Source organism: Ambystoma mexicanum, chromosome 14 (assembly GCF_040938575.1).
Source record: "Ambystoma mexicanum isolate Mex_15411 chromosome 14, UKY_AmexF1_1, whole genome shotgun sequence".
NCBI lineage: Eukaryota > Metazoa > Chordata > Amphibia > Caudata > Ambystomatidae > Ambystoma > Ambystoma mexicanum.
Genome location: NC_090940.1, coordinates 596,439,845 through 596,458,237, shown reverse-complemented (window position 1 = coordinate 596,458,237; position 18,393 = coordinate 596,439,845). Strand labels below are relative to the sequence as shown.

General features: G+C 46.7%; 1 protein-coding gene across 1 annotated transcript in view; it reads left to right on the top strand.

Annotated features, from left to right (window-relative positions):
- The window catches only part of EML5 (EMAP like 5), a 772,681-nt gene that overhangs the window by 316,186 nt on the left and 438,102 nt on the right, over window positions 1-18,393 (top strand). Inside the window, exon 5 of the mRNA XM_069637955.1 lies at window positions 94-279. Within this exon, the coding sequence (XP_069494056.1) occupies window positions 94-279 (186 nt within the window). The remainder of the gene's footprint in view (window positions 1-93; window positions 280-18,393) is intronic.

Sequence of the window (18,393 nt, the reverse complement as noted above, 5' to 3'; positions counted from 1 at the left end):
GCAAGTGGTGTAAACTATTCTGATTTACTGCGAAGGTGCCGTTGGGTTTTTACCCGTAGCCAATATAAACTGTGTGTGCCTCTTGCTTTGCAGTTCTGGAGTTTGTGTGGCAACTCGTTGACGCCGAAGCGCGGCGTTTTTGGCAAGACTGGCGACCTGCAGACTATTCTGTGCCTAGCATGTGCCAGAGATGAGGTCACCTACTCGGGGGCACTTAACGGTGATATATATGTCTGGAAAGGAATGAACCTGGTGCGGACAATCCAAGGGGCGCACGCTGTAAGTACTCCTTACATTTCAGTCCTGTTTGTCGATATATTAAGTGATCATGTAACATAAAATGATTTTCATGAAAGGATCACACTTTACAAATTGACAATCGCAGACATTTTGCTTTGATGTGTCGGCAGCCTATTCGTGACCCTTCCATAAAAGAAGGTTGGGTTCTAGGTAATGAACACTCCTGTGCTGAGCCCAGACAGACGAGCAGAACCAACAGGCATCAGCCTAAATGACCGGTAGCATATTGGATGACTTCTGCCATTGGCCTGAGAAATTCACAGAATTGATCCCTTTCACCTTACCAATCTGCCTTGATAAAGACCCTACGTAGTTGAAACACGTTTCGGCTGACCTTCTCTTTGCAGGCAATGTGTCTAGACTATGTTTCAATGTAAATAAAAACACACTTGTAAAAACCACAGCTTAAAACGCATTAAAGATCCTTTTATCTCAATGGGTCCAAATACTCTTCTTGCAAGGTATCCAGGACGTCTCGATTAACTTCCATAAAAGAAAAGCACCAAGAACCTCTTTGTAAAACCTGCTACATAGACACAGTTTGAGAGTTGTGCAAAAGTGTTTATTCAAGTCTTAGAGTAAATATCAGCAAGAATCAGGGCCTTGCAAATTCTTTTAAATCCTACTAGAGCTGCAGGGCGAGTTCCTTAGTTTACATGCTAGACCTTGGAGAAATGCACTCGGCCTATGGTGACGAAATACTTACCAGGGCTTTCTTTAAAATGGTACATGTCACCATAAAAGTACACTTCATATTTGGTGCACTGCTGCCACCCAAAAGTGAAACTTTTATTTGCAATTTACTGCAAACGTAGTTTGCAGTAAATGTCAAATAATTTACAAAAATCCCCATACTCGCCAGCAAGGTCGAGCACCATCAAATGGTACTCATCCTTCATAAAATCTGCCCGCCAATGCGATTGTGCTAGTACATTTTGTGAGCCCTGAAGATATATAGAGAGGTATATTGAGAGAATTTTAGATAGGGAGCTATCAACTATGGAGTATATTCAACAGAGGGGTGCCTAATGGTATCTGAAAGAGAATGCGAGCTAAGCTTGAGTTATGTATGATGTCACTCTGAACCAGGAGTCGAATACACCTAGTTGTCAAAAGGGGAGTGGCGCCAACCAATTGGGAGGCTAGAAACGTGAGCTTGTACTATCGTTCGAAGCTCGTGTTCCTGTCCATCCTCCTGCATCTACCACCCTGCCTACTCCTGTGTATCAATTTTTTCTTCACAGCAGTTTTTTCTCCCCTCACCCACCAGCCAACATTACCTCTCCATCTTCCCCACTGCACGCAGCTCCGGTGCCTAGCAGCCCCCCTCACCTGCAGCTCTGGGCATCATCAGCATAAAGAAGGAACTTACACTGATGACATGTAAATGAAAGGGGCCCCTACCAAATGAGAAGGACAAAATGGTGTGCCACAAATGTTGTTGGGGGGGCAACACCCCTTGCCCCCCCCTAAAATGACACCCATACTCCGCACCATAACCAGCATCAAGGAAGCTTCTTAAGAGTACTTCTGTCACTGGCCACAGCAAGGCAGTTGTGAGACAGTGGGTAACAGAACACCCTGCTCCTTCTCCACCTGCTCCTTCTCCACCTCAGTAAGCAACCCCTTCGGAAGACAATAATAATGTGCTCCCACCAGCTTCCAGCCAAAGTGCTGTATAGGATTATTCTGTTGGACATTCCAGGCTGCTATCCCCAACCGTAGGGCACCCTAGTCTGGGACTGCCACACACCCGGCCGTCATGCAGCAGGCATGGCTCTAACTGGACCATCTTAGCCGCATCCACCACTGCATCAATCTCCGGAAAAGCACAAGAAAATCCAGGGCAAAGAGACAGCGAAGTGAACAACAAACACAATGAGAGGAATCGGGGTAAGATTACTGATGGGGGTATTTCCTGCAGAAATACTGAGAAACGGAATTACTGTTAGCCCATCCGGTATCAGGAAGGGTCCGTATGATTCTGAGTGATGCTGACATTTCATCTATTCTCCATAGAACTCCATTCAGAAATGTCATATTGACGTGTGTGATATTACTGCATGCAGTAATGTTCATCTGTTAATGCTCTTGTGTGTTTTCTGGCTTACTTTGGGCCTCTTTACGAGTGTGGCGGTCCGGAATTAAGGGTACTGGTAGCAACGTACAGGCACCCATTCCAGACCGCCACACACAAGTCTGCACTTGGGCCGTTGCGCCTGGCAAGTTTGACATGCCGGGCGCAACGTCACCCGCCCACCTAGTTTTCACAGAAGCAACGGTGCCAGTGCTTCCGTCTCCCTACTCCCATGGAGTCCTGTGGGGCTCCATGGGAATGGGGATTTACATTTACAGGCGCCTGACCTCCGGATCCGCCGGAACTTGTAATGTCCCAGTGGCAGAGGTGTAGACAGGGTAGGGCCTGAGCGGGCAAGGCCCACCCAAAATCTATAAATGCCGATTCAGCAACGCTGTGTGAGCATTTACATATGTTAATGTCACTGCAGTGGGCCCAACTACATTAGCTTTAGACCCCACTTCTTAGACAATCTTGGCTATGCCTCTGCCCAGTGACACCGGTAAAGTGTTGCGCATCCAGCGGCAACTGTCCGAAAACCACCGCCAGGGTTACCGCTGGACTCGTAATGAGGTCCTTTGTCCGTTACTATGGCCATAACGCACTGTCTAGGGTCCACTACTCTACTCTACCTCTCATGTCATCCACTGGGTTTGTCTGCGTGTAGCATTAGAATGTGTGCACTCAGTCGTTATTTTGAATGCAGGTTATTGATAAGCAAAAAGAGGGGTGGCATGGGCGCAACTCTGGGTCGCAGCTGCAATCTGCTCAACAGTCCAAAGATCTTCTCCTCCTAGCGCACATTCATGCTTCAGCAATTATAAGGGTGGCTGATTGGTTGCAGGTGTTCAGGGTTGAATCCCTCTGGGAAGTATCAGTCTTCTGCTTGCACATGTAACTAGAGACTGGGGCTCCAGAGGGGCTGCACCCGGGCTACACATGCCTGACTTTGGAGTGCCACACTGTTGGTAACTCCCCCCTCCCTATTGAGGACTGACATTGACAATTGGGGGAGAGTTGGATCCTGGCTGGCTCTACACTACAGTTACCAGCATTTTCTGCTGCCACACCCTGCTACTTCCCAGAGGGATTCAACCCTGAACACTTGAAACCAATCAGCCTCCCATATGATTGCTGAGGCATGAAAGCGCGCTAGGAGGAGAACATCTTTGGACTGTTGAGCAGATTGCAGTAGGGACCCAGAGTTGCGCACCTGCCGCCCCTCTTTTTGCTTGCATATATGTATCTGCATATAGGATTTACGTGGTGCAAATCTGGGTAAGCAACAGAGTCCTGTACAAAATAGTGGAAACATTCACATACATGTAGATCTCAGGAGATATTTTTGGAACCTGCATGCATATGTTCGACTTAATGCATGGCCCTGTCTACCTTTCATCCTTACATACGGTTTAAAAAGCTCCAGCTTCAGCCTCGCCACTTGGACATGCAAAAGTAAACAAACTCACATAAATATACCTTCCTTAGTTTATGGAGACCCTTACCGTAGGCCCACGTGTCTAAGGTGGAGGCCCACCATGTAGTGACGTTCTGGCTACACCACTGAAATATTTGTTAGTGTGTACGTTAGTTGTTTGTAATATGAGGCCCTTGCACAGAAAAGTCAGTAAAAATATATGGATCAATAAAACCAGATTGCTCCCCAAGAGCTCAGGTCATGGTTTGTCAACCGGTGGGGCAGTTAGCTCTACTAACACAGGTCGAGAAGATAGAGTACTACTACCTACGCTAGCCATTCCGAGTGACAATGGGCCTCATTACAGGTCCGGCGGTAAACTCACTGGTGCTACAGGCGGGTTGCCGCCGGACCTTTAAATATTTCTTGGCACCTGACTTCCCGGTGTGACCGGGAGATTACAAACCCGGCGGCCCGGAAATTCAGGCGCCGGTAAAATGTAAGTTCCCATTCCCATAGAGTCCCATAGAACTCTATGGAAGTGGGGACACAGAAGCACCGGCACCCTTGCTAACAGTACCTGTGCCTCTGTGACCTGTCTGCCTACCACAGCCGATGTGCCCGGCAGGGTCAGACCTGTCAGGCACAGCGGCTTCGCCAGGCAGACGCAGAATGTGGCAGTCTGGGACACCTTGTTTCCGGACCACCACTATTGTAATAAAGCCCAATGTCTTTAGGAATAGAGGAATAGCCCATAATTCAAACAGTCCATGGGATGTTCCCAGGCACATGTCCCACGTGCATGAAAGTGTTGCTATCCGAATAGCCCCATGGAGGCACCCACTGTGGGTTGGCGGAAAGGATGTCTCTATGAATGATGTTCCAAGACTGGGTGTTAAATGTTTGGAAAACCAAACATCGTTGGTGAATAAAACCATCCACTGGTTGCACCATGTTAGAGGCTGTAAGTCTATGATCCGGGAGGATATTTTTCACTCTGTCAGAGGCAGGATGCCCCTTGGAGATTGGGATTTTATTTTCGATCACTTTCGCAAACCCAGGTTTAGTCGAGCAATTAAGTCACAATCTTATCCCCCAGCATGCACTTGTATCTCCCTTCAACGTGCGCCAAGAGCACCACATACTTGAAGCTTTCAACCTCTGCCCACCGGCTTCATTACCTCCACTATGTATAGGTACCTAACCACCATACTCCACCTACTACACATTTACACTAGACGCTGGACTTGTCAGCCACATCTACAGACTAACCAAGACTCATATACCAGCACACTCAGGGTAGCTACTACCCATACCTCGCGGATTCGCACTATGGGATCTGCTAACCCTTATCTGGATGATCCAGCACTCTGGTTACGTCACTTTGCTACCAGACCATTACCTAACCAACCTTGTACCACTACTAACAGAAACCTTAGACTAAATTCCAGAACCACCCCTCATATTTAGAAACACCTTTGACATTAGAATCATTCAGGACGTTCAAATCCCATCTGCTGAATCCTTGTCCATCAAACTACCTCTATCACCTAACCACACAGCAACAATGCACCTTATCTACCGACCACCAGGACCCATCTCATCTTTCATTGAGGATATTGTATCACTCATATCCACTGACACTAAACCTAATTCACAAACTATCCTACTCAGGGATTTTAATCTTGGCTTTAACGACCCTAAGAATTCTAACGCCCATGATTTAGCCAACACACTATCCGACTCGGGTCACACCCACATTATTCACAAGTCTACACACATCAAAGGAAGAACATTGGATTGGCTCACTAATCTCAACTGCTCTATTGATCTCTTATCCAATGATCCTTGTATCTGGTCGGATCATCACAAAATAACATTTTTCAATCAAAGCCAACACACAACACCCGGCTCCTATCATTGCTCCAGCTACCAGCACGAGAAACAAGAAAGACATTACACTGGATAAACTCCTACCACTATTACTCCCTCTTCTCAACAACACTGACTCTGACTCTGACCCTACAGTCTTAGTGGATATCTACAATCAGGCAATTCTTAAAGCACTAAATACCATCGCCCCCCTAAAATTGCGGAAATGTAAACCACAACGTCACTTGAATACATGGTTCCCTCCGCATCTAAGAGAACTACGCAAAACTAAGAGAACTGCAGAAGCACATTGGAAAAAGTGCCCTACAGCAACCAACAAGATTGAGGTAACCTTAGCATCATCTAGCTACAAAGAAGCCATTTTACTCGCTAGAAAAGACATTTACAACAAAAGGATTATGCAAGCGGAATCCAATACAAAAGAACTTTTCAAGATTCTAAAAGAATTAGAATCACCTATTGCCCCTATTGACAAATGTGTAACAGATGCATGATGGTGCAGTAACATTCAGAAAGCCCTATTAGATAAAATTGCCCGCCTACAATCTAAAATCAATGCAAAAAAATCACTGTTACTCGCTGACCCGGACTACAAACAACTCCCTAACAAGTCACCCACTTTTAAGTCAACTTGCAAGCCATTCAGCTTCTCACCCCTCTCAATTTGGGAAGTAGAAAACATCATCAGGAAACTCAAACCATCAAATTGCCAAGGTGACGCCTGCCCTGCCCCAATCATCAAAGCAGCAGCACATGATTTGGCACCATTTATTACTAACCTTATCAATGCCTCCTTCAAATTCGGAGTAGTGCCTGATAACTTAAAAGACTCTTGGGTCATTCCTCTACTCAAAAAACCAACTCTTGACCCAGCCAACCCATCTGATAACAACTGTACCCTTCTTATTAAAAATACTGGATAGAGCAGCTTACCTGCAAATACAGGCCTACCTAGAATCGAACAATCTCTTGGGACTCAGGCAATCCGGCTTCCGTCCTAGGCACGGCACGGAAACTGCTTTAATCAATCTCACCACCCAAATCCAACTCCTAAAAGACAACTGTAAACTTGCACTCCTCTTACTGCTTGATCTGTCAGCAGCTTTTGACTTGGTCAACCACCAAACACTTTGTCACCACTTGAAAACTGCAGCACACTTTTCAGATGCAGCCACTGCCTGGATTAGCTCCTTCTTGGCTAATAGAACCATGAGGGTTTTCTCGCCCACTGATTCAGCTGAACCTTCACCTGTACCTTGCGGGGTCCCGCAAGGCTCTTGTGTGTCCCCGAAGCTCTATAATGTATTCACAAAGCCCCTCTTCGATATCCTTGACTATCTGGGTGTCACGTATATGAACTATGCCGACGACACCCAGATACTCATTCCTATCTCAGGCGACTATGTAACAGACAGCAAAATCCTCAATGAAATCTACTCAGTAATACAAGCATGGATGGCACATCATGGACTTTGTCTCAATGACGAAAAAACTGAATTGCTCATCCTTGGTACCCACTCTGAACTAAAAAATCTTAACACTGCGTTCAAATCTTTCACCATAGATGGCAATCCTATCCCTGTTTCAAACAACACTAAAACTCTCGGTATATACCTTGATGCCACCTTATCCTTCGCCAAACAAACTAATGCAGTAGCATCATCAGCCGCTTACACTTGCAAATTGATCACTGCATGTAGGCCGTTCTTTCCACACCCAATCGCATTACTCTTGCCAAAGCGTTATTCTTGTCCAAAGTAGACTACTGTAATGCCCTTTACTTAGGCACAAGTCACAAAAATATCAACAAACTTCAAGTAATTCAAAATAATGCCATTAGGGCAGCTCTCAACATCCCTAAAAAGTCGCATATTTCTGAGACTAGACGTAATCTGCACTGGCTCCCAGTAGAGCATAGAATTTCTCTCAAAACCTTGGCCCTCACACACAACGCCAGGGCCAACCTTGCACCAGCCTACCTCACCAACCAACTCACACCACATACATCATCAAGACCACTCAGAGCAGCTCAAGGAAACACCATGTCCATACCAAGATTCAAACTCCATAACTCGGGTGGAGCAAGTTTCCCTGTACAAGCATCGAAATTATGGAACACACTCCCAGCGCTCCTTAGGTCAGAACCTTCCTTTAACCTATTCAAACGCAACACAAAGCGTTGGCTTCACGACTTGGACACAATGACAGCCTAAACTTCCTAGATCCTTGAATTACTGAAGGCCGACTGTACGTTTTGTAAATAATTGAAGTTATTTTATACTATATTTTTATTGGCAGCCTACATTGCTTGCCATATGAACATTGCAACATGTAAGTATGTATCTGTATTACTAATGTCTGTACTCATCTGTAACCATAACCACTGTAACCTTTGCTTGGTTTATAGTCATAATGTCGAAAAAAAATGTCGAAAATAATAATGTCGACATCCTATACTTATAATGTAAAAAGTCATTTTTTCGAAAAAAAAATGTCAACTTTTTTTTTTGACATTATGACTATAAACCCTTAAAACTATCAACACCTCACCCAACACCCTCCTGCAACCCCCCTACACCCCTCCCACCCCTCATACTCAACACATTCTAATTATATATTTATTTATTTATTTATTCAATAAATAAATAACAAAAAAGAGTATCATTTACTATTGGGGGGGGTCCCCCCAACCCCCCCTCACCCAACACCCCCCTGCCACCCCCCCACACCCCCCACCACCACCCTCCCACCCCTCATACTCAACACATTCTAATTATATATGTATTTATTTATTTTTTCAATAAATAAATAAAAAAAAAGAGTATCATTTACTATTGGGGGGGTCCCCCCCAACCCCCCCTCACCCAACACCCCCCTGCCACCCCCCCCCACACCCCCTCCAACCACCCTCCCACCCCTCATACTCAACACAATCTATTATATATTTATTTATTTATTTATTTATTCTTACAATAAGTACACAATTTCGAAAAAATATCGAAAAATGTCGACATTTTTGTTTGTCGACATTATTGTTTTTCGACATTTATTTGTCGACATTTTGACTGTCGACATTATGACTGCACACCCCTTTGCTTACCGTATTCAATTGTAACTGTAACCAGATCTAAACTTACGCGCCCGTATGCCCCCGGGCCTGGCTGCGCTTTATAAATAAACAACTACAAATACAATACAAATACCTGGTGCACCATTGTTTAATTGTAACACAATGGGCCTCATTCGAGATCGGAGGTAGTTATGGCGCTATTTGTGCCATGACTGCCTCCAATAATGGTACCGGCACCGGTCTTGTTCAATGGGCACTTACCAGTGTAGTCCGACCTTTGCGGGACCGGTAAGTCCCCATTGAAAAAGCCATTCCCCATTCCCATTTGAGCCCCCATAGCGCTCAATGGGAATGGGGAAGAAGCTAATAATGGTACCACAATTTGCGGTACCGTTATTAGCTCTGAAGTCCCTTAGCGGGACCAGACCAGGCGTTAAGGGAGGGACCCACTAAGGGACCCCGTAGTAGGGCGGTAAGGGATTACCGGCACCGGTCTCCTTAACGGTGCCCGGTATCCCTTACCGCCCTACTCGGAATGCGGCCCGATGAGTTGAATTAGCAGGCCGAGTAACATGCTCCACTCAGATGGGAGGGGAGATGGTTTAGATGGAGTGGACTGACTGCCGGGTCAATGAACATCCCCCCTGTAGTGCAGGATCCCCCAATGATGGCAGGTGGCCATCATAAAGAAGACCTGAAGCCGCTGTCGTGAGATGTGGCAGGGGTTAATAGAGGGCTGATGGATTGAGACTGGGCTAGATTCATCCATTGTTTTCACCTCATCTGTCTCCAGGAAACATGGGCACTGGATTTGACATGTGCCGCCCACCACATTAAGGCTGTGGCAACTTTAGAAAAGTACAGTGGTGGAATCCGCAGTTTTTACAATAGATACGGCAGGGGAGCAGCCTCCCCTGCCTTAAACTGTATGGGGCCTAAGCTTGGGCGACAACTACGTATGAAGCCGAATTATGGGGTCACTGTGCATATGCCTAACTAAATGTGGTTGATAAGAAATTCCTGAGGGCCTTCCTTATGCAACCAAAAGGTACCCCAATGGCTTTTCTCAGTTGGGAATGCAACCTTAAACCTATACCTGAGGTTTTACCAAACAAGCCTGTGACGTACTGGACTAGACTATGGAGCGCACTGTAACTTGCCAAATATAGAGAAGCGCTATTAAGCTTGCAGAATGTTTCTGGGTCAGCTTCTCTCCCTTGGCTCAGGTTTATTCTCAAAGGGTTAGAGGACCTATTACCCGGCTCTAGGGAATTGGTCAAGATGAAGTGTAATGAGGCGACTATTAGGAATACGAAAAGGGCCTGTGCCAGGCTGTCCACGGGACCTTTATATTTAATGTTGAAGCAGGAAGAGGGTTTTGAGCCAGATTGCGCGGCACCTGGTTATGCTCGAGCTCTATACCTTCAACTGTGTACCAACACCCTGAAGGTGGGCACTTTCACGGCAAAATGGTCTAATCCCCGGACACTCAATATAAAGTTTGTGGCAACCCAGAGGAATCGATTAGACATTTCTTATTATTTTGCCCAGGATATTCAGGCTTCAGGGAATGTTATTTGCTGCCACTTTTCTGTTTGAGGCAAATAAGACAAAGGGCCTCATTACACGGATGGCGGTAATGGATTACCGGCACCAGAAAGGGCACCGGTGCCTTTAATCCCTTACCGCCCTACTACGAGATCCCTCAGCGGGTCCCGTCCTTAACGTGTGGTCAGACCACACGCTATGGACGGGACCAGCTGAGGGACTTCAGAGCAAATATTGGTACCGCTAATAAGGACGGTGACAGCCTACAGAAGGGAACGTATTCTTTGCTTTAAGCAAGGGGTAAAATAAGGTAACCAAGGAGTCCCAGTCTGACGCCAGGGGAATATTCACAGCATGTGAAACTATGAAAGATTCCAATGCTGGAGAAAAGGAGTTGCAAATGACTCCATCTTGGATGAGGTCCCTCTGCTGCTGGCATACAGACAGACCACTGCAGTCAGACTATCTCCCTCACACCAGGCGAAACTTCCACAATCAAGGACAGAAGCCTACAATAGATGTCTCACTCACTGGAATTGTGAGCCTTAGATCCTTCTCCACTGGACACAATCCTCCTTTGTTAGGGCTGGCATAGGGAACACTCGGCCAGGGCTTGAGAAGAAGAAGAGGTGGCATGAGAAACATGAAGTTCAGAGTGCATGGCACGTCTGTTTCCTACTAGTGATGTAGCGGTCACTTGTAATAAGGGTATTTTCACCAGTAGGCTGCTGGGAATGGGGTTGGTGGTTCCCAGTGATATGCATCTGGCACAGGAGAAGAACCCTAAACAATCTGGCCACACTTCACTTTTGAGAGGGCATTTTGAACCAGTTTGGGGCTGAGGGGAGTTTGAGTCTGTATTTGCGCAGTGAAGTGGAGGTGTGGCCAGAGACATCATTACTTGACACTTTGTTAGATTACGGTTATACGTTTTGTGTGCTTGTGACTTGTTGCTAGGCGGGACAGAAACCAAATGAAATGCATAATGATGTGGCACAACTTTGATGACTTGAGGCTCTCGTGCTCCTGGGGGTCCCCAGACTAGGAAGCCTGGAGGATGGGGAACCCAGGGCCAGATGTGCAGGGTAATCACAGTCCAGAAAGGAACTTTATCTGCTCCTGCTCAATGACCATCTAGATTCTCCGTCCCACGTCTCCGTCCCACGGACACAAAGATTTTACTAATGAAAAGAAAGAATGCAGGTCGCCCTACACAGACGGCCACCCCATGTGCATTATTCTCCTGTGCAATTTAGCACCACTGGGCAAAACAAAACATTGCTCTCCCTCCTCACACTCTGGTAATGCTCTTCCCTTCTCTTTGTTCCTCCCTTGCTGCAGCGATTATTTCCCTATCGCTGTTTGGTTTGTATTATTACGTTGAATTCTCTCCTCCCTTTTTCTCCTGGCTGTTCTAAAGCCAGCCCATCACTCTTCGTTGTCTACAGTTCATTCTCTCTAGCCTGCCTCCTATCCCAGCGGTCTCATGTATGAGTCCCTTTTCAGCTTCTTTTCTTGACCCTCTTTCCACCTCTCTCATGAGCGCACTCATTAATCTAACTTCCTCTACCCTTCCTTGGGTCCAACACTTTTTCCTCGCTTGGCTTGTTTCAGTCAATTACACTTAATCTCTTCATGCTCCATAACTCGACTCCTCTTTCTACTCTTGGCTATGACTCTATTCTTCTGTGGTCTTGCCACTGTTCTAATTGGTTTCCTGGCCTCCTCCTATTTGGTACATGTTCCAGGCCCTATTATTCCCGTCCTGATTGGCTACAATCACCTGATCCCCTCTGGCTTATGTTCATCTGGGTGCACTTCTCGTAGACGGGATAGGTTTCCTTCTGAGGCGTGTCTCTCTTCACCACAAGAGCGCAGGGCTGTCCTCTGCCCCATTCCACTACATTCTCTGCTGTCTACTGAGAGGAGCAGGCCAGCAGAAGGTCAGGCGGTGTGAACCAGGAAGTCGCCTGACCCAGATATGGCCGCCATGCACACTGCCCTTTTGTAGCTCTCCTAGGCAGTGCTTTGAGAGTGCTACACCGACCACTGCATTGCACTCTTTCTTCTGTTGCCAGTTCCATGGGGCCTCTGAAACGAAGTCCGTCACCGGGCCACCCCCATCTGGCTCCCCATTACGATTCCTCTCCCACTTCTCACCAATCAGCCTCAGACCTGACTGACCTGCACAGCTGTTGTATTTGTATTTCATAAGTCCTCCCAGGTCCCAGAAACCATTGGAATACGAATTTCTCCATTTCTTTTTTTTAAATGTGTTTATTGGTAAATTTTGTAAACACAGTGCACATAAACCATCTGCGTGTAATTCAACCAATACACTGAAAACAGACAGTGCAAACAAACAAAATACCCAGTGCTTGTCAATCTAAGGATTGTGTGCTTCTATTCTCTGCTCAACATGATGACATGTCTTGTTTGCATCAGGTTAGCAGCGTGTTATTCGTCATTTGGTAAGGAGGGCCAGACTCAATAAATAGAGACAGTGTGCAAGTAATGTAACCTATGTATATCCAGCAATATCTGTGGTGAGTGTTCATGGCGGTCTATCATGCGAGGGTTAAGAGACAGAGTTAACCCAAGTATTTCAAGTACGCCATCTCCCCCATGCCTTTGTATTGACTCTCCCTGTAGAGTAGTCTCAGCGTTGCACCAGCGTCTACATTCCTTTTGCCACACTTCAAACTGTGGGCTCTTGTGTGATTTCCAAGTCATTGCTATGCATCTCTTGGCCAGTATGCAGGCCGGGTCCATGTATTTGTAGATATGTTTGAGCTTACCCAGTCTGGGGTATGAACCTAGTAAACATTCAAGCGGGTTCCATTGGAATCTTTGAATCCCAGCTTCTTCACAAGTCTGTTTGATTCAGGACCAAGAATCACTGTATCACCACACACCTCCAGAGCATGTGCAATAAGTGAGCATTACCCTGTCCACACCGAGGGCAGTTGGAGGGCGTGTCTTTTTTTTAATTTGGCCACCCTGGACGGGGCCATGTACCTGCGATGGAGCACGTTCACTTGTATTAGCCTGAATCTAGCATTACATGATACGTTTTTCACGTGAACTTTTGCCAGTGTCCACTGCCTATTTTACATTTCTAGCCCAAAGTCTGCCTCTCAACTCATTTTCAATTTGGTGCGCTTAACGCTGGTGCTACCCAAGAGACACTTGTGTAATCTGGACACAGGTCTCCAACCATCTTCTAAATTGTACATTAATGTCAAAAGGGTGTTTGGCTGTGGCTAAGCGGGTCAGTCAGGCCAGTTTCGTTTGGCTATTCTAGCTATCCTCATGTTCCTCAGGAACTGCCCACCTGGGAGACCCTCAGTTTGCATTAGATCTGTCAATGCTCTCATTAATAGTTCCTTGTGTACGCCATGGGGCATTGCATTCATCGTGTAGTAGTGTAATTGGGGTTTTAAGGTGTTCTTTTCTACATAGGCAAGCTAGTAGTTTCCCAGACTCGTCTCCCTCTGTGTGTGTTCTTGCTGTCTGAGTAGTATAATCAAAACATGATAATCTCTCCCATGTGGTTGGGCCTTTGAGATCTTGTCTCTTCTAGTTCTCGCTCTGAGGACAACGTGCCAGGGCATGGCTTCTCCAGGTCCCCCACTTTAGCTTCTAAAGTCTCCAATTCCCCTCTCACCTTTTTTCGGATACCTCCAGCTCCGGCAATAATGTCAGCCCTAGTTACGACTTTTAAGGTTTCCCATATAATTCCCCAGTTATTTACACTGCCGATGTTATCTTTTAAAAAATAACTGAACATGAGACAAAGTTGTTCTCTGAAGGCCAATCCGATAAAGCGTCTGTGGCCATGCGCCATGTCAGGATAGGGGTCCTTTGTGTCCCATGATCCCATGCGACAATCAATGGGGAATGATCAGATATGGGGCGACCCATGTATTCAGCGCCAACTAATTCTGATAACTGACTGGAGCCTACTAGCCTAGTGTACAGTTTGTGTGGCACCGAATAAAAGGAGTATTCCCTGCTCTCAATATGTAACTCCATCCAGACATCGACTAGGTCCAGGTCAGTGATCTGTCTAATGACATGTCTCGTACGCAATTGAAGACCCTCCCGATATGAAAAAGGTGTCCCTGTGTGGGGCAATGCATGTGCATAAAGTTTTGTGTAAGCCGGTATTGCATGTTTTGGGAAGTAGGAATTCACTATAGGTAATTCTTTGTTGCTAAGGTAGCCCCATGGAAATATGTGTCGGCCTCCCGCATCTTTATTGAGGTTCAGTAACCAAAATGGGAGTGAGTCAGTGATCCATATGAGCACCCCACTAGAAAACAGAGAGTATGGGGACCCATATATGGTTCCCCCCACCCCAGCATTTAGGAACTACTTCTTGCTCTTCGGTTTCCTGTAGGAGAGCTATGGATATCTTTTTACGCTGGAGGTATGAGTTGACTCTGTTTTTGCGAATGTAAGAGCCAAGACTCCTCAGGTTCCATGTCAAGATTTTAATGTGCGTCATGACTAATTGATGTTGTCATTTTATAGCTTTGATTTGCGGTTGCCCAAACATTCTCCGTGTGTAATAGGGTACCCATGTCTGGTTCAGGCTTGTGCTTAGTTTGTGCAATAACTCTAAAATTGTAATACAGTAGGGAATCTATATGAGTTGCGAGGCTCAAAGCCAGCATCTGAATGCCATTTGGGTATGTAAAACAAAAAATAAACAACAAACCCCTGAACGTGGGGTACAAACAGTGTCTATCCCGTTCGGACAGGCCAGTGCGCCCCGGAGTTGATGACATTCTCTGGCACCGGTTCATCAAGTCGACAGCAAAATTTTGTCGACGATCCATCTGGTTCAGGGGTAGTCCAGTTGTCACCCAGTGGACTTCGTTGTGCACTCATGTCTGATGGCGACAGTTTCCACAGTGAGTAGCGATTCCGACATGGGCCACACTTGTAATACCAGGTTGTCTGCCAAGTATTATCCTGTTCAGCCATCAGCGTGAGCAACATATTATCAAGCACACCTGCCCCAGCCTTTTCCAATGATTGCAGTATAATTGCGTGATTCAGTGTTTATTAACTTTCTTCTCTGGGCTGGTGCAGGGCCCCTCTTCGTGGTCCGGGGCCTTGTCTGGGATGTCTATGTTGTTGTGTTCCATCCAAATGGACACCGCCTCTGGGCTTTCAAAGAAAATTGACTTCCCGCTGTGTAGGACTTTCAGTCTGGCTGGGTATATGAGCATGTATTTAATCCCTTTTTGTCGGAGTCTTGCCTTTATTGGAACAAATCTATTCCTCTGATGCTGTACTAGAGGGGTGTAATCTGGGTAAATGGCAATGTTGGCATTGTCTCTTTGTATCTTCCCACCTTCTCTGGAAAATTCTGGGAGCACCTCCCGGTCTCTGGAGTTTAAGATTTTGTCGATCACTGGGCGGGGATGCGATCCAGGGGGTGGTCTCTTTTGTAGGGATCGATGGGCTCGCTCAACCGCAAAGCCCTGTGATAATTTGCTGAGGCCAGCATTTTGCAGAAACAAGTTCTTAATGTAGGTTGTTGGGTCTATACTCTCTGTGCCTTCTGGGATTCCCACTACCCTCACATTGTACCTGCAGGAGCGGGCTTCCGTGTCTTTGGCCCTCTGTTCTAGTACTTGGTTTCTGGATTCCAGGGATTTCATTCGGATAACCAAGTCGTCGTTATAGTGGCAGTGTCCTTCAAGAGTGATTCCGTGGTCATCACACATTCCGCTAGGGATCTCACATCTTGGCGTAGCAGTTGGACATCCACCTTTACCTCTTCGATTCTGTTCTCCAGGGAGTACCGTAAAGCTGCTATAGCTGCGAACACCTTATCTTCTTGCGGGTCAGTTTTGGGTATCTGGGCTTCTGCCTGCATCGCTCCTGCTATTGTTTCTGGCGTTGGGGGCTTCCCCAGGCCAGCAAAGGAGTCCATGATGGTGCCCCTATGTTTTTATTCTTTGGCGAAATCGTCCGCTGTGTTGACCAGAGGTCATTGTGTGTGCGGGTGGTGTTGGTGAAAGTGCCTTCTTTGGGTTACTTTAGCGATGCTCAAGTTCTGCACTAGCAGCCAATCCCATGCCGATAAGGCTCCTCACTGCTACCAGCATCTTGGCGCTTTCTACAGTTTCTGTCTGCTTCAGCCTATATTTCTGGGCACCAAACCAAAATCAGGTTCTCAGTCTTTAGCTCGTGCTCAGGTGTAAATTATGAGCTCGTTATTTGGTTGTCCTCTCATGTAACAGTTCTGTTTGGTTTACGTTGTCTGCCGCACAGCATAAATCGGTCCTGTGCCTGTTTGTCATGGCAATTACTATTTTTTGAGTCTTCAATCAGGGTTTCGGGCACTGGGGGTGTCGTTATGTACAATTTTCACGTGGTGTTTGTCCCCAACTGTTTCAAAGGTAACAGTCTGCACCTTCCATCACACGTGCTAGTTAATGGTGTGATTGGGGTGAAGCCAAAGGTCTTAGCCTTTAACGATACTCTATTGTGGTTGGTGGATTAATGGTCCAGTGGTCTGCTCATGCCTCACATGTTGTTGCTTGCCTCTCAGAACTTAATGTTTGTTTGCTGAGAGAGTGCCAGAGTTGTTAAGGCAGTATTTAATTGTTGCATAGTGATATGGGCATCCCGGCAGCCTGTGGACTGCCCTTTGCAGTCAACATGTTGTGTTCTTGTTCGATAGCATTGTGGGTGGCGGGCCGCACCCATGTCCTCAAGTGTTCTGCAACAATGCCATGTGAGCAGGAGCAGGGTCAAAGAGGAATCAGCGTGTATCAAATGTCAATGTCTGTGGGGGGTTATGTACGTCCCCTTGCGTGTAGAGAGCTTTGGTGTCCCTCCCCGCTTAATCTGCGTCAGGAGGAGTCCAGCTGCTTGCTTCTTTCTCCAGTGCTTCCCCCCCCGGCCCGCTTACCTCGCCACGGAGCCAGCGTAGTCTGCTGTGTGTTATCTGTGCTCCAATTATGCCCGGTGAGGGCCGTTCCTTGCGCCTCACTGCCACCACTGTCCGATCGGCAGTCAACCAACCGTCAGAGCCGCCCACCAGCTTCTCATCCGGGCGTTCCGCTGACCCACAAAAAACTCCTGTCTATGCCCTGCTGTTCACCCGCACCACTCCGCTCACTAGATCCTCAGAGCCCACTGAAGTCTGCAGGCCGCCATCTTTGTCGTCTTCACCCACGGTGCAGTCTGTCTGCTTCCACAGCCTCCAGTTACCATTTTCAATCGGGAAGTCGTGCTCACTGCTCTCCGGTCTGGTAGTGCAAGCTAGGTTCACTAGATAAGTGTTTAATTCAGTAAAAAGCCATGTGTTCAGGATCATTAAAAGGATCTGCAGACGGAGCTCAAATGAAACGCAGCCTCACTGCATGAGCACCAGGCCACGCCCCCCATACGGATTTCTCCAAAACCGGAGCCCTTAGGTTTGGGAAGAGGATCTGAGACTTCATTACACAGCCCGCCTCTCATTCCAACCTATGCGATCCATAGAAAGAAAATATCAGGGGAGCTAAATACTCAATGGAAGTGGTGCCTCACACCCTAAACTGCCTCCACCCACCCCATTATTGGAGATCTGTTAGGTGGGAGATTTCGCACAGGGAGAGCAGCAACTGCTTTTATCCAATTGACCTGCACTAGAGGGCCGCCATTTTTGGATGGAAAGACGTTGAAAATTGTTCTAAAATATCAAAGATTTGGCCTGGGAAATCAGGAGTCTGCTGAAAATCAGGAGAGTTAGTGCTCCCCACAGAAATAACCTTACATGAGGCTGCTGAGCCTTTTGATGAGTACAATGGAGCTGCGGTGTGTGAGGAGCGCATGGGCTTTATCAACCATCACCGCATATCCAGCACAAGACCAGGAGCCTTAGTACAAGGCCTCCGTCATTAGTTTCAGACTACCAGAACCATCCCCTGTTACCCAAATTGATATGATATGATATGATATGGCATTTATAATGCGCCTATACACAAGTGTTTCAAGGCGCGAGATTGAAATTGAGTGGCGGGAATGGTTTGGTAAGACATAGCAAGTGCCTACAAGCAATTCAATGAAGCTACCTTCCGC